The following is a 16928-nucleotide window of genomic DNA, read 5'->3' as shown; positions in this document are numbered from 1 at the left end:
AGTGCAGATGGTGAGCCGGTGGTGTGACTGTGCAGGCAAAGGGCAAAGTAGAGAAAAGATCATTGGAGCAGCGTGGACGGAGCCATGGAAGAGAAGGTTAGTGTTACACTTAATGGGCTTCACAAACTGTGGCTGAAATACTGCGATATACAAATCTACCAGTAGACATCGAAAGTGAGAAATACTTGCTGCATTGTTAGAATGATGAGCAGCTCTCTCTTCAGGAGCTAAGACCCCCAGGGGCCTGTGGGGGTCTTAATACGGCCCTGTTGAAGACAAAGGTAGACCTGAAATGTTCAGCTTACTGCACATGTGCACACCTGAGTAAAAGGAATGAGGTGCCATTTTGTGAAAAAAGGGATGATCTCAGAACTAATTTGTAAGGAGACAAAAGAAAGAAAGAAAGAAAGAAAGAAAGAAAGAAAGAAAGAAAGAAAGATCCTGAAACTGGAAATATCCATAGAAGAGGAACAGATAGAGGTCCTGCAGACACAAAAAGAAAAGAAGAAGTCACCAGCTCCAAAAGGAGAGACTTTAAAACTGGAAGCTGTAAAACAAAGAAGAAGAAAAAGAAAACGTGGAGCTGCTCAGTCAGCCTGGGAGCCGCAGAGACAAGCGAGGAAGAAAAGTCCACCATCAGTATTGACATGGAATTCCCTCATCCAGTCTATCTATCTATCTGTTATATAGCTCCTTTCATTTCTTATATCTATCTTTCTATCTATCTATCTATGACTAGTTTGCCTTTAGTCACCAATGTCGGGGCAGGTGGGGGTCACGGGGGGGGGTGTCATTTAGCTAGGTCAAGTCTCCCAAAAACCATATCATAGACTCCACCCCCTTGCACTGTTGTGGCTTCATCATGGAATGAGGTGACAAGGGAAATGTCATGTAATTCTTTTTAACATTATCCATCCATTTTCTAACCCGCTGAATCCGAACACAGGGTCACGGGGGTCTGCTGGAGCCAATCCCAGCCAACACAGGGCACAAGGCAGGAACCAATCCTGGGCAGGGTGCCAACCCACCACAGTTTTTAACATTATGAAGTAATAAAATAAATGATGTGTTAGTGCCGGTAAATACATACACGGCCAGTGTCTTATTTAAATAATACATCTGAAAGAATATGAGACAAGTGCTGGAGTGAGTCAAGTCGCGATGTAACGAATGTGAAGAATGGAGGGAGCAGTAAGTCACTGATGGCGTCTTTCTTTCTTTCTTAAAACTTCTGCTTCTGCTCGGAGCTCCACTTCAGACTCACATTTGCAGTTTTAAACCTTCCGCCGCTCATTCAGAAATCTACACGAATCAAAAGTTTCGAGGAAGAAGAAAACCAATGGACTTACACCGCGTCGTGATATTTTTTATCACTCAAAAGCACTGACTGAAAAAGGAAATGAGCTGCAGAATATGTGAGTCTCCTGCCCGTTGATACTTTTGAAAAGTTAAGGACGATCCGACGCTCGCGAGAGATGCTGGATTTGCTTATGTGGCCAGTTGGGCGGGCATTAAGCCCCCTTAGAGAGAACCTCGCAAAGCCTCCGCAGAAGAGAAGAGGAGGACAACGACGACAAAGCTCACCGGCGAGAACCGGAGGAAAAGAAGAAGACGGGGAACTGAGGAGCGTCTGTTTAGGGAGAGAGAAGCCGCTGTCAAAGGTGTCTATTATTTAAATTCAAAGGTGATTTGAACCCGGGACTTGTGCCTGTGTAGTGCTGACAAAAGTGTGAGACTCGGCCACGCCCCCTAGTGACCGCAATCACACGTAAACGGGTAAAAACGCATTTGACTGCCTTTCCATTTATTATTGTACATTTAATTCAAGCAAAAGATGAAAACGCAAACTGAAAACGAATATTAAAACGCAAACTACACATTGACATGAAACAGAAGCTAAAAATTAACATGAAATGAAAATGAAAAATAAAAGGGTATCCACTTTCAAATCCGCGCCCCCAGTTCGAGGTGGCGGGGAGCCCTTGGTTACGTCGGCGGCCCTTTACGGTCACAGACACCCACATCCACGCCGACGGGACGGAGACACACCGGAGGAGGCCTTGAGCGGCTCGAAGGCACCTGCAGCTTCATCTCGTTTCCGTTTCTCTTTCATCCTCTTCCTCATCCCAACTGGTGGAAGATCAGACGAGAGTCTGAATAGAAACTGCAAACGCTGCACGTTAGGTGGGCGTCGTCGCACCCCCCGCCATCTGTGCGCTGAGGTCTGCTTGTTGAATTTGACTTTTGTGTTTCAGGTCCGTTTTAGTTTGCGTTTCATGTTACTTTGGGTTTCGTGTTAATTTTAAGTTTGCATATTCAATGTAATTTATTTGTTTTTGTTCCGAGGACTCCGTAATACGATTCGTGTGGAAATGTTTTCGCGAGTTATACGAGGGACGTGCAAAGAGTTTCCACACTTTTATTGTTGTCGTTGTAAACGGTGAAGGCGGGAGGGAGGAGGAGTAAATCGGGCATTCAAAAGGTGGCACAAGGCTGGGAAAATAGCATCGATGGAGAAAAGTGATGTCAGTTGTGTTTGAAGTTCTTAGTTTTAAAAAGTGCAGAAACTTTCTGAACGTCCCTCGCATTTAAGAAAAAATAAAAAGCAAAGCCGGCGTTGTACAGGTGCGTGTGGACGAACGTCCTCGTGTGCGCTTGTCCGGGTCCCTGTTCTTCACGACTTCACTTAGCCTTTCACCGGACATCCTTCAAACTGATCAAGGCCAGGCCTTCACTTTGGGAGGAGGACATTTTGTCAGTTTGACTGTTTCGAGGTGAAGTGTGGCAGTCGACCCGCTCTCTTGATGTAAAGTGTCGTGCGCCACTCAACTCGTGCGCCAATGTCATTTGTTTTTTTTCTCTCCGTCACAACAGGTCAACGTCTCGCGCACAAGGACAAGGCCACCAAGATATGGCTGAGGACTGCGGGATTCCTGGAAGCCTTCTGAAAGTGGAGCGCCAGACGCTTTATGAGGTCGATGGGGTGCCGATGATGAGGCGCTTCTTTGAGTACAACGAGAAGATCAGGAATTTCGAGGCCAAACCAGACGATGTGTTGGTCGCCACGTATCCCAAAGCCGGTGAGGGACGGTGACGTATTTCTTGGATTTGATGGCATTGGGGTCTTAACCCCCTTGTTGGCATCTTGTTCTAACTTGTGATGTCTTTTAAATTTGGGTTTCAGAGGTCAGACACAACTCAACTAAAGACACTTCCAGGTGCAATAAAATGATCGTTTATTAACAACTAGCCGTCCCCCGTGACTCCGCCCGCTTAGCGGTGAAACAGGACAAATTTTAAAAATCCTTAGCTAAGCGGAGGTGAGGAACTCCCCAAAACGCAGAGGTGGAGCGACTCGAACAGAGATGGCCCTGCTCGGCTCCCTGGCCCTCGGCCCGCAGCCGCTGTCTTGGATTAGTGCGAATATATCGCTTATTATTAGTGTCATGAGAGAAGTCGTAAAATCAACTGGAAGGTTCAAGCAACTTACAGAAAAAAAATCCGTTAAGTGGGTCCTCTCGTGAAAGGTGGACAGACAGACGTTGGATTTTATATTTATACTAGCTGTCCCCTGTGGCTCCGCCCACGTAGTAGTGAAACAGGACAGTGAGGAGGGCCCGCCCACTCCTGACATCATACTTCCCCTTCCCCTTGGTCAACTGCCTCTGTCTGTGATTGGTGCGAATATATCTGCGAACTCTGATACTTAGTGTGATGAGAGAAGTCGTAAAATCAACCGCAATGTTCAAGCAAATTCAACAACCCGATCTAAATCCGTGTACATACAGACAGACAGAGTCTTTATTCAGTGTCCTACTGAGTGACCCCAAAGCCCCCATGTCCTTCTTGTACTCCTTCATGGGTGTCACTCCCTTCCCTGACAAGTGTCAGACATCCACCCGGGACACTTCCAGGGCTGAGCCATTAGCCTGTGAAAGCCCTTCCAGGTCCTCCAGAAGCAGCATGGCACATACAGCACCCAAGGACGACAGCAGGACTCCATTTCCCTGGTTGGTAGTCAGCCAGAAGAACATGGCCACCTCTCTAGTCTATAGAATGCAAAGTCCCGCATGCCCTTCCATTATACGTCCGTCCAAATATGAACTGAGGCTCAGCTTGGCTGGGTGGCACCTCCACTCCCTGTGGTCCTGCCATGACAGATAGGGAAGGGTAGAGAATCTTCACCAGCACCCCTCGGGATGCCAGATGATCATCTCCGGTGTGTACTGAGGCGACATGATTGAATGTTTGAAATTCTGAAAGGAATGAGTCCAGCGGCTGCCAGCTGTTACTCTAAAGGCAGTTCTTAAGAACAGCAGGGCACAGTTCGATATTTCTTTGCAGACGCAGTCAGTGAGACGACGCCACTCTGTGTTTCCACAGCCTGACGTGCAGACCCCTCACACTCAGCTTCGTCTCCTGTGCCTTTTATTCAGTCACCAAAGATGGGCTCCTTCAGGGCACTCATCTGCTACCTCCTGACCTCTCCTTGTGCTCGTAGGTACAACATGGATGATCGAAATCGTGGACTGCATCCTCAGCGGAGGAGTCACAGACAAAATCAGAAACCAGCCGAGTGGAACCCGAGCCCCCTTTATAGAGCTTTGCAAGTCATCCCACTCATATCCCGGTGAGACATCAGACCCGACCATCAAAGACCATGGGGCCTGGCCCAGTGCCTGACCATGTCTGTGTCTGTCAACAGGAGTGGACATCCTGGACGCCACGCCATCTCCTCGCCTCGTGAATACACACCTGCCAGTCAAACTGGTGCCGCCATCTTTCTGGGAGAGCAACTGCAGGGTAAGAGGCCGGCTGGTCCCAGGTGCTCTTCATGGCGTCCTTCTCTCTGAATGGAGAATTGGAGGCCCTGATAATTTAGATGACATTTTTATGTTTAGATCATCTACGTTGCCAGGAATGCCAAGGACGTCCTTGTTTCTTACTATTTTTTCCATAAGTTAAATCTTCGAATGCCAGAAACTGGAAGTTGGGAAGAATTTTTTGAAAGCTACCTGTCTGGGAAGGGTAAGTGAGTCTTTAAGAAGAAACATGGAGGTCCTCACTCTAATTTCATGCCTCTCCGTCCACTTTTGTATCCATTTGTTCCATATAGCACCTTTTATTATTTCTGCAGTCACCATCACATCTCTAGTCTGTCTTCTCTGATTCTCTGAGGCATCTATGACCTTCACGACGCCGATCTTCAGATGGGGACTTTCAGGTTTGCAAAGGCTCTCTAGGAATTTTGAGTCAAATCAGATATTGGCGTATTAGAGAATGGAGTGGTGGGGTCCCGGGGAGACAGCACTGGGCACATGGCAGGAGCACAGCTTGAGCAGTCCAGTGCAGCAGACACACCTCATATGTCTTCAAGCAACATGTCTGTTTAATTCTTACGAATCTGTCACTTAATTAATATTAAGGAACACACAATCATGTAAATGTACTAAGACACGTACAGCATGAAGGATAGACTTGCGACTCATCCCGTGAGCTTCTCCTCCATCTCCTCGGCTTCACCTCTTTGTCTTTGACTCACAGTGGCCTGGGGCTCCTGGTTTGATCATGTGACCACCTGGTGGGACATCAGGCAGCGCCAGCAGGTCCTCTACATTTTTTATGAGGACATTGTCCAGGTGAGTACGGTATGTCCCCACCTGCCAGACCCCTTGTTCTAATCTGCTGACTCTGTGCTCCACTGAAATTCTTCTTCTTTGGTGGGTCAGGACCCGCAGAGGGTGATAGAGAGGGTGTCCCCTTTCCTGGGCAGAACCTTTGGGAGGACCGTGATAGATGAGATCATGAAGCACACTGCCTTCAGCAATATGAAGGACAACCCCATGACTAACTTCTCCAATCTGCCTTGGTTTAACCTGAAGGTCTCGCCATTCATGAGGAAAGGTCAGAATTCTTGAGATGTCCTCCATCACCTCTGCTTTAGATTAGCCGCCCTCTCTGACCATTTATCAAATGTTTCCTTCATTAGGAAAAGTCGGCGACTGGAAGAACCACTTCACCGTGGCCCAGAACGAGCGATTTGAGAAAGAATACCAGCGGCGCATGGCCAAGACCTCTCTGCGCTTCACAGATGACCTCTGAGCCGGAGGACAACCTGCCAGAAACCCACTGGCTCATTGTGACTGGAGAGTCGCTTAGCATGCCAGCCAGCAGGTGGCACCTCATGCCATGAGAGGCCGAGGCTAAGGAATCCACGATGGTGGTGTTCTTTCATAATAAAGGGAGGTGTTGATCTAAAGTGGTCTGTGTGGTCAGCTGAGAATATTAATGGGCACCTGCTGTTAGGGTCCATCAGTGCCAGTCTGTATCTTTATATGTATGCATCACCTAGTTAGCCAGTTGTAATGTCGGTCATTATAATTTACTTTACTCAGTGAAGAGGGACAGCCAAAAATGAACAGAAAAAAACGTAAACTGAACAATCCGGAGGAGAAGAAGTGAAATCAAACAAATAAAGGGAGACGTCAGCACTGTGGAAGATCACAAACTGAGCTGAGACCCCTGAGCTGAGGCTATAGCATCCGTTGGCCTCTGACCTGCTCCCCTGGGCCAGCTTTGAAGTCATCAGGTCCTTGTCAAAGACCCCCATGTGATCTCGTAAACCAAGTCACCTTATTGTGACTGAGGGTGTGAACGTGTAGGATTGGGGTCTGCACTCTTACCGATGACTGGTCCTTTAACTTCACTGTACCGGGTTCAAAAACTTTACCCGTCAGACCACAGGCACACCATGTTGGCACCATGACTGAGGGGATACCCGCATGTCCAGCCCAAACCGAAATTCACTAAAGTGCTGATGCGCTCTCTCTCTCTCTCTCTCTATCTGTTGCTTTATTTTTTGTATCATTATTTTCTTGTCTTCCTTTTTATGTTAATATAATCTTCTGTATGTCTGTGCTTATTGGGAGGGATGTTTCATCTTGAGTGACACCACAATCCTAAAAAGCATGGAAACACAGCCGATACATCAGAAAAATGAAGATTCTGGCACTCACAGCGTATACATTTGTCTCACGGCTCGTTTGATTATTTTTATTATATTATTACTTCAAAAAGCCTTGGCATTCTATCACCTAAACCAACACTCGGATGTGTTTCATCCAGAATGGGAAAGGTGAGCATCTCTCTGTATATCCACCACCTTAATAAAAGGACAAGTGTTTGTGTATCCAACATGTGGCGCACTTCAGATGTTTGTGCTGACATATAAGAGAGACAGCAGCACACTGCACTGCAAATGGTGACTCTGAGTGTGTCAGAAATCAGCTTTCCACCTCAACACATGGACAGATGTCTCTGCGTGTGTGTCTGTGTATCTCTGTGCTCTCCATCCATCCATCCATTATCCAAGACATGCAGGTTACGTGCATTGGCGATTCCAAATTGTCCCTAGGGTGTGCTTGGTGTGTGGGTGTGTGTGCCCTGCCTGGGGTTTGTTTCCTGCCTTGTGCCCTGTGTTGGCTGGGATTGGCTCCAGCAGACCCCTGTGAGCCTGTAATTAGGATATAGCGGGTCGGATAGTGGATGGATGTTATGCACAATTAGATGCAATGACAAATGCAATGGATGTGTCTCTGTTATATTCCATTTGGTATGGGATTCCTAAAAGTAGTGTTAAAGTTAGAGAGTCAAGACTGGTGGGCTGTCAAGAGGCAGCACTTCGTGTGTGATTTTGGGTTCAATTAAAATAAATTGTATTCTATTGCATTATAAAGTTTGTGATGTGCCATCCATTGGAATTACAGAGACATAGCAACCAGATGGACATACAAACACTTATCCTTTATTTTAAGGTGGATAAGAGTGAGATCTCACTAATGAAGGGTGTACTGACTTGTGTTGCAGTTGGTTCTTAAATCCAGACCTTCCTTTATTTTTTAATTACTTAAATAATTCTGTTTTTCAAATTAATTAGCTTCATTCTTCTTTGACTTTGGCTAGAAACAAATAGAAATGTATTCAATGGATAGGATTTGTATTTACTTAACATTTTAGTGATTTGCTACTCAGTTTTGTATATCATATATCACATAAAAAGTGTCATTTATAAAGAAAGATTTACGTCATGTCCAAACATTACAGCATATCCATCCATCTGTTGAATTCTCGGGGTCCCCTGCCTGGCCACAAGATGTCCTGTTAGGCCTTTGACATTTGTGGAGAGTCCAACGTTCCTCCTTTGCCTTCATTTTAATCGACTTGTACTCGATCGACACTCTAGCAGGACGCAGTGGTCTGAAGATGGATGGATGAATGACTGCTGGGGCCCCCTTGTGGCGGTGCAAGTAATGAATGACACACAGGGGCTCACGTCAGGACAATCAGGTCTTTTACTTGTGCCAAAGGGAATGTGACAGTTTAACAGAACAAAGCAATTCAAGACTTACAAAGACTTACAATGACTCACATCTGTTACAACGGTGAAACGTGATGATTGGTTGGCAGCAATCAGATGACCCGTGGCATCTTTATGATTGGCTTTACCGCAAATACCCCACAATAGAAGGATGTGAGCACAGCTAAACACAAGCACCCTCGTCTTCCTCCTGCTGCAAGTCGCATTTCATAATGCACAAGTTTAATAAGCCCCCCCCATTGTCTTTATTATCCCCCTCCATTGTTTAACAAAATCAGGACCCTGCTGCCATAGCCAACAATTCATAGTAGCTTGTAGCACAATTCTGAGACCCCCAGAAATGAGTGGATGATCACCCCTCAGCATTGTGAGTATCACTGACACTTGATGATTGTTTCATTTGCATTATTTTTGTGTATTTATCTTTCATTGCCAGGCGTTATTTCTCTCCTTTTATAAATTTGTTATTTTCCGCCCAGGGACTCTGCGTCCGTCTTTGTGAAGATCATCAAATAAGAATAAATTGCGCTGAATTGACTTGAAATTCAAATGTTTGGTCGGTTAGCGGGCCTGGACTGTGCAGTGTTGCCCGCTGCCTCTCACATTGTGCCCTGCAACTCCCATTTAGAATCCGAATCACTTTATTTCTAGCATTCGATTACAATAGAGGGACCGAGGGGTTGAACCCACAGCTACAGTCCAGTCCGGACCCTCTGCTGACCTCTTCTGCTCCCACCTCAAGGTTCAGAGTTCGTCTCTGAGGCGCAGTGAGGTCTTAGCCATGCGCCGTTTGTACTCCTCCTCAAACCTCTCATTCTGGGCCACAGTCAGGTGGTTCTTCCAGTCGCCGACTTTTCCTACAAGAATTACAAAAAAAAAAATAAATAAAAAGTCATCATGACCAATCAGAAAGAGACACAAGACAACAGACCCCCGAAGCCGATGTCACGTCATGTGACTACTGGTCATTGGGGGTGTCACAGTGCACTTGCTGGCCTTGTTGCCATGCTGTGACAATTTACACGACTGAAGTCGCTGGCCATGCCAATCGTAGGGACTCCATTAAGACCTTCCCACACAGTCTCGTTGGCCCCTTTTTCTGCGGGCTGCCTGGCAGAGTCGGCGCTGTATGAAGAGTTAACAGGTACGACAGCCACAGTCTCTTGTCTTCATTTTCCATTCTGTCGCAGTATGTAAAACACAAGACATCAGACAGACGAGCACCTCTTCTGTTTGTGAGGCCCAACACACCCCATTCCTGATTCCTCCTCCTCCTCCCTGCACTCTAAGATGAGCCTTCATCCTTTGCCAGCTCTCACTTACACAGAGCCACCTCTATGACTAAAGACAAAGGTAAAGGCTGACCTGATTGGCTTTGTCACAGCGAGTCACTCGGTATGTCACACTAAACGACCGACCTTCAAAAAAGCAAACCATCAACTGCCTCCGACTTGCTAAGATGATGGAAATGAACTCTACGACTGAAAATCACCCAATGTGACGTGGCCTTAAGTGACACCAACCTTTCCTCATGAATCTCGAGATCTGCAGGTTCATCATAGAAGGTGGCATCGCGGAGTGGTTAGTCATGGGGTTGTCCTTCATCTTATTAAAGGAAGTGTGCTCCACTATCTCACTGATGACATCTTTCTCCAGTGTCTTACCCAGGAAACGGGCCACCCTCTGCACCTCCCGCACGGGGTCCTGAAACACCAACAAAGATCAGTTTGGGCGATTTGTAGAGCACATCAGAACATCAGGAAGGGTTACTGGTGGGGCACGTGACCTGGTACACACCTGTATAATATCCTCGTAAAACACAAATAGGATGGGGTGTTCTTCCCTGATGTCCCACCAGGTGGTCACATGATCAAACCAGGAGCCAAAAGCCACTGTTGATAAAAGATCAGATGATAATTTACTGTGCAGTCCATCCAACCATCCACTTCCTGAGCCTGACTAAAGCCTGTGCAAGTTACAGATTTGACTCACTGCGTGCGCTTTGTCACACAAGTGTTTGAGTTATTGTTGTGACCACGCCCATTATCCCCACCTCCAGCCACACCCTTACAAGCCACACCCCTCTAGCATAACGTTGTGTTATGACAGCAGGTCTGAGTTTCTGAATTTCGTACAAACTTGGAACAACATGTTGAACGATTCAAAGAAAACAAACCAACATAAATTATTAGAATTGTGACACAACACCGACCTGTCACCATAACTAACTGAATAAAATACAAAATCCATCCTGGTGGTTGAACTGCATTTGGATTGAAGTGATTCACATTTAGTATATTTTTTTTCTTGCTATTTATTTTCACAAAAAGTCACAATTTATCTGTCGTCCAAGTAACAAATCAACGGCGACCTCGCGTTTCTCCAAACTTTCCAACCAGAGATTCACGTTGAACGCACCGACGTGCTGAAGATGAAAGGTCACAACTCAGATCACCGGACACTCGGACAGCACGAGGATGTGGGCTCAGTTCTCAACCAGCTTCTTTATTGGACGGTCATGTCATTGGGGGGCGTGGCTACTCAAAGGGGACTCCAGCCCACAGTTAGGCTGACTTCTTCATTTTAGTGTTTGCCTTCATCTTTTGGTACTGTGTCTTTTGCTCCTGATTTTTCCAGGCGTTTGCTGCTTTTTGTTTTAACATACTTGTATGTGTAGAATTTCTGGACTCCCTGCTTGACCCCACTCCCTAAATCATGCAGCTGTTTTCACAATCATTCTGTCAGATCCAACTTTAAAATGCCCTCTCCCACCTGAAAGACCCCCATTCTCAAATGTTGGTTGAGGTTAACTAATCAAAAAGGGCAAAGAAATAGTGAAGAACATTCACAGGGATGGTGCAGCCAGGGCGGGCAACATCATTAAGGTGGATTAGGCATTCAATTAGGGCAGAAATCATGGATGGTGGTGGAAGGAACACAAACCCAATTGCATGGGTTAGCTACCTAACAGTCGGTTGGCACACTAATAAGCTTGGGCCTATGGCACACAATAGCCTAGCGCTGGCACTTGTTGCGACTGGCAATGATGTGACTCAAGAGCAAAGGACATTGAGCCAGCAGAAGCCATGAAGGTCTCTTGGAGGGCTCACTCACCGTTTCCAGACAGGTAGTTCTCAAAAAATTCTTCCCAGGTTCCTGGATCTGGAGCTGCAACACGACTTTTATGAAAAAAATAGTAGGAAACGAGGACGTCCTTGGCATTCCTGGCAACGTAGACAATCTAATTTAGAAAGATGTAATGGAGAGAACAAGAAAACGGTAATATTGTGCCTAAGTGGTGATAAAAATGTGGTAGATTGTCTTTATTTGTAAAATAGTTGGTATCATCAGCCCAGTTATCAGGTAAGACTTCGGCTTGTTAGAGAGAGGTTAGGAGCGCACACTGATACATCTGTCACATGACAAACCAACTCAGGGGTGGCCCCGAAATGAAATTCCAGAGCAGAAACTCACCGGCCAGCTGGCCTGGAGGAATACGAGTGGCCAAGATGGACGGACTGAGGGGCTGAAGGCTTTGCATCGACGCTACGTGTATCTGCTTTTACGTTAACCCTGTGCTGACACATCAGAAGAATCGTTTCACTTTATATGAGCTCCAGTATCAGAGAGAGGGGCACTTTAGGTCTTATGAGCCTCCAAAAGGGCGTAAATCTGTAGTGGAAGGGATAGGATGACTTTATGAACCTCTAGACATGGGGAAGGCTTTCAGAAACATGAGCACCCATTTGGCCTCCAGGAGGAATGCACAGGCTGGAATGGGGGGCTGTGTCCTATTTAAACAGGAGTGGAATGAACCTGGGGAGTTGGTCCTGAATTACAAAATCTCATTGGTCCAGGAGGTACATCAAGGGAGCTGCACCAGCATACATTTAGGCAATCAAGGAGACTCTCTCTCTCTCTCTCCATTACCTTCTGTACCACCTGTCCAAGTGCCATGGTGCCATTTCTCTCAATCCATCCAGAGGCCATGCTCGACAAAGGACCATTCAACACAATTATGATGGGGGGCCACCTGCTAATCGATGCATACCCGGGTTGTACTGATATTTTGTTACACTTATTGGACTCTGCCATTTTGGGTACGTTATCTCTAATGCATGAATACATGTGAAATGTTTCTCCTGTCTGTCCTGGAAGAGTAAAAACACAATAGGATTTGGGACCTTCTACATAGTGGAGAGTCTGAAAGGGAAAAGAGGGACACCTTTGGAACTGTGCCATGACAACCCTGAAGAAAAGCGGCATTTAATGAGTCTGTCACTTCTCTGAGAATTGGCAGGTTCAGGAGAAGAACATAAGCCAGCTAAGTGACCACTTAGGAACTCCTGGCTGGCAGTGTGTGCCCAATTCCATGCTGAGAAGAAGAGTTGGCCCCCAAAACAGGCAAACTCCTTAGGATGGCCCAAAATGGCCGGGAATGACCCTGGTAAGGAGAAGCACATTGAAACACAGAGTACCAATGCAACAGAGTAGGGGGCAACATGAAAGATAGCAGCGGTCTCTCATTCTGGACAGCCAGCCCAGTGATGTGGTGGACGTATGGGCAGTATGGGCAGGACCCATTGGTGCTAGGAGGTCCATCCATGGTTAATGCGTGGTGGCTTTATGATTAACATGCTGCCCACCTGACAACTGCGTAAAGGCGAATGAAGACTGGCAACCTTTCACATAGTTTACATGCCTGATGTGTCTCACTGATGGAGGTCGTTTTACATTGAATTTTATTGACTTCACTTTCATTTACTTGCACCAGGGCCCATCTAATTCTACCTTTGTCACTGAGCTGGCCCTTCACTAAAAGCAACAGCTCGTCATTCTGGACAGCTAGCCAGCCAGCTGCTCACCTTGCAGTTGTTGTCCCAAAAGGAGCGGGGCAGCACCTTCACTGGCAGATGACTTTTCACCAGTCGAGGTGATGGCATGGCTTCCAGGAGGTCCACACCTAATGAAGAAGAGAAGGAGAAGTGTGTGTGGACTTCATCGTTTATCTTCCATGATGTCACTTAGCGGTTTGTGAATCTCACCCGAGGGTAAAAGTTCTGAAGCTGCAATCTCCAGAAATGGAGCTCGTCTTAGGTTGGGCACCGTTTGAATTTCTTTGGTGACTCCTCCTCTGCGAACGCAATCCACGATTTCAATCATCCACATTGTACCTGAGGAGACAAACTCAAACAGGTGAAACGTTTCCTTAATACCCCCATGTCAGAGAGAGAGATGACTGTCGAGAACTTTAACACAATGTGACCTTCTCAGACGCCCTGCTGGACACCAAAGACCAGTCAGCATACTAAGATGGAGAGCCACCTGGTAATCCAAAGGAAATGAACCACCTTTGTCACTCTCACTGTACTCTAATATTATCTTTAATTCTTATATAAATGTGGAAGTTCTTCTCCTGACCATTTTGGTGCTCTGTCTTGTTGCCTGAGGTTTTAAAATATATAAGAGCTATAGATGGGACCCCAATGTAACACAGGGTCATGGAGGGCAGGGGACAGTCATGGCAGCTTTCAGCACAAGGTGGGGACCAAGCCTGAATGGGCCAGCAGTTTGCCACAGAGCCCAGCATTTTGTCACAGTCCCCCCGGGCCAATCAGAAATCACCAATGATTGAAACTCAATTTCAGCGACACAGTTTTCACTCTCAAATCTTTGTTGAAGCAGGCTGACATGGCAGGGGTGCCCTCAGCCCCAAAGAAGGCACTTGGGGTCTTCAGAACAGACCGCAGAATTGTGTTTTATTGCATGGCGCACACACAGACTCATCTCAGGTAGAACAACGAGCGTCCAGCAATGCGCACCTTTTTCTTTAATTGCAATTCTTATCATCTGAGCCATGATTCCTCCTCATCTGACTTGTGGCATTCCATTGCTCGAGTCCTGCCCCTAATTCATCTCCCATTACCTCTCGGCTGGCTGGCTGGGTGGGTGTCTTCTCTGCCCATCATATCTGTCTAAAAGCCCCTACCTCCACCCCCCCGCCCCTTCTTTCCCAGAACTCACCAATTATTTACAACCCAAGAGTTCACACTCGAGGGGTCCAGTCTCGTCTCAACTCTCCTGCACTTCCAGACTTGAACTTGAGAGAAGAGATGATGGTGGTCTGTGGCTTATACAGGGTCATAGAATATATAGACATGAGCTGTTTATCTCCTAACTCATCTTAATAATTAATAAAATATACTGTCTACTTTTCTTATGTGCTTTCAATACCAGAGATTACCAATTTTAAGAATATAATCATCTATATCTGCTGCACAGACTAATTTGAACATTCCATGAATTGTTAATATGAGGTTCCTAATTGCCACATTAGTAGGATGTTCTTATGGGGTTTTACATTGAAAACAATCGCAGCCCACACTGATGTCTTCACGTCACTTATGAAATGATCTCTGCCCGTCCTCACTAAAACAACCAAACACGCGTATGCCATCGATGTTTACCTACACCGTGCATGTGTGCATTGGTGGAAAAGTCATTGATGGGATGGCAACGCCATCATAAAACTGTAGCGACCTGTTAATGATTTGCCTTTATTGTGTGTATGCAGCACTCAGACTTCACGAAGCACAGCTTAGATGAATACGTGTGAACAGCACAGCCAGTGCCATGGCGAACAACTCCTCTATGTTGGACCACTTAGGGAACGAGACGCCGAGATGAGCAGAATCCAGTCAGGGAAGGGCCGCATAATGAGTGTGAAGAAATCAGAACACGATCTCACAACACGATGAGTTCAGGACTGCACCGCTCTTCTAAAGTCTCCGTTTTTGGTGAGTGGTGTGGACGAGAGGCACAAACAAAGACTAACATCGGCATTCTTCAAAGAAAACACAACAGTGTGGCCGTAGCCTCAGTGAAAGTGTCCTCTCCAACATGAAGCTCACCCAAATGGTTTCACCTCTCACCTGCTTTGGGGTAGGAGACAATCAGCACATCGTCTGGCTTGGCCTGGAAGTTTCGAATCTTTCCAGTCGCTTCAAGGAAGGTCGAGGCAAATGGGACTCCATCCACCATATGAAGGGACGGACGCTTCATTTTCAGGTAACATCCACTGGACTCCCGGTCCTCATGTGCTGCCGAGTTGACTCCTCCGGTGTGAGACATCCCTGTTAGGACATACAAAAGGGTGCCACCTGACCGATTAGCCTTAGGGAAGTCCGCATGGCCCTCCATCTCATTTATTCATTGCCAGACATGACTACTGCAATTCAGGGTTGGGTTAGGGTTAGACGGGGGACAACTGGGAAAGTGGGGGGTCCATCTACTGCAGGGCTTACACACCCACACCAAGTCGAGCTGGGGGCATATCTGGGGGCAAGGTCTCCCTATGCTTGTGTGAGTTCGTAGGGTTGGAACACATGGAGCTTCGTACTTGAGTGCGCTGATGAACATGCAATACGTGTCACCACACGCGTCACCTCACGCGTCACCACACGCGTCACCACACGCGTCACCACACGCGTCACCACTCTCAGACACCCTGATCACCGAGTTGAACTGCTTCACCTGCAAAGCTTTGACTTCCTTACCTGTAAAATCTCAAACCAACGTGTTGCTGCAGGTCTTTATTTATTTGCACACAAACTCAGTGCTCTTGATCTGTGAAAGACGCCAAAGGCTTTTCTGCCACAAGTCTGCCAGGTTTACCAGAGACCTTGTTAGCAATTTTTTTTCCCTGGAAATTATTGTGCTTAGACTGATTTTTTTCAGCGCCCCATGATGCTTTGTGAGGGCAACGTGACATCACAGGAGCATAATGAATGGGGATGTCACTCAGAGGTGGTCAATCCATTAGGTGACACAGGCCAGTGACAGTCACCCAGGGGTCACCTGCTTTGGACACCGAGGGGTGCTGTTTATGTAAATGAAGTGGCGCACAGTGTAAAAAATAAATCTTGCATGTGTGAAACATAATAATAAAAAATAACTAACTATACGCAAAATAATCATTACTTTAATTAATAAAAATGGCAGACCCCTGTAACCCTGTAGTTAGGATATAGCGGGTTGGATAATAGATGGATGGATTTTTTTACCCTTTTTATTGATTATTTAATTCTAATTCAATAAAAAAATTAAGAATAATGTTAACTTATTATTTTTCTTAAAATGTAAACATTTTTTATAACTTATTCTAACACATTTAAGTTAAGTTAAATGAAATGACGCTGCACTTCCTCTCACATCGATTTCTTGGTCTTTACAACAACGCATTCAGCTGTAACGCTTATCGATAATAAGAGCTGCTTTACTCCGAATGTGTACGTATAAAGCATATCAATTCTGTAATGAATACACTTGGACATAAATCCAGCATATGCAAACGTAAGAAGAATATATTCATAATAAATAAAACTTTACAACCAATACCCCCCCTCCTGATCACATTGACTTAGCCCCCCACATGTGATTTTTGCTATATATTACCTTTGATTCTTGTAAGTCTAAGCATTATCCTCTGATGAAGACCCCTGGCAGGGGTTGAAAGCTCAGGAATTAAAAACTACTTTATGATACATGATTA

General features: G+C 46.0%; 2 protein-coding genes across 2 annotated transcripts; one reads left to right on the top strand and one right to left on the bottom strand.

Moving 5' to 3' along the window:
• The first annotated feature begins 2911 nt into the window (after positions 1-2911).
• LOC120536339 (sulfotransferase 1C2-like) lies at positions 2912-6102 on the top strand. Its single transcript, XM_039764665.1, has 7 exons — positions 2912-3080; positions 4502-4630; positions 4706-4803; positions 4902-5028; positions 5545-5639; positions 5730-5904; positions 5990-6102. Exons 1-7 carry the CDS (start codon positions 2912-2914, stop codon positions 6100-6102), a joined length of 906 nt encoding a protein of 301 aa, XP_039620599.1.
• Positions 6103-8333: 2231 nt separating this feature from the next.
• LOC120536462 (sulfotransferase 1C2-like) lies at positions 8334-15517 on the bottom strand. The gene is made up of 7 exons (XM_039764825.1): positions 15310-15517; positions 13423-13551; positions 13243-13340; positions 11492-11618; positions 10175-10269; positions 9901-10081; positions 8334-9234 (listed from the first exon to the last, which is right to left on the bottom strand). The coding sequence occupies exons 1-7, from the start codon at positions 15506-15508 to the stop codon at positions 9122-9124; spliced, it is 942 nt and encodes a 313-aa protein (XP_039620759.1). The 5' UTR covers positions 15509-15517; the 3' UTR covers positions 8334-9121.
• Positions 15518-16928: the final 1411 nt, after the last annotated feature.

Source organism: Polypterus senegalus, chromosome 10 (genome assembly GCF_016835505.1).
Source record: "Polypterus senegalus isolate Bchr_013 chromosome 10, ASM1683550v1, whole genome shotgun sequence".
Classification (NCBI taxonomy): Eukaryota; Metazoa; Chordata; class Cladistia; order Polypteriformes; family Polypteridae; genus Polypterus; species Polypterus senegalus.
The sequence above is the reverse complement of the archived record's forward strand: the minus strand, read 5'-3'. Positions and strand labels throughout refer to the sequence as shown.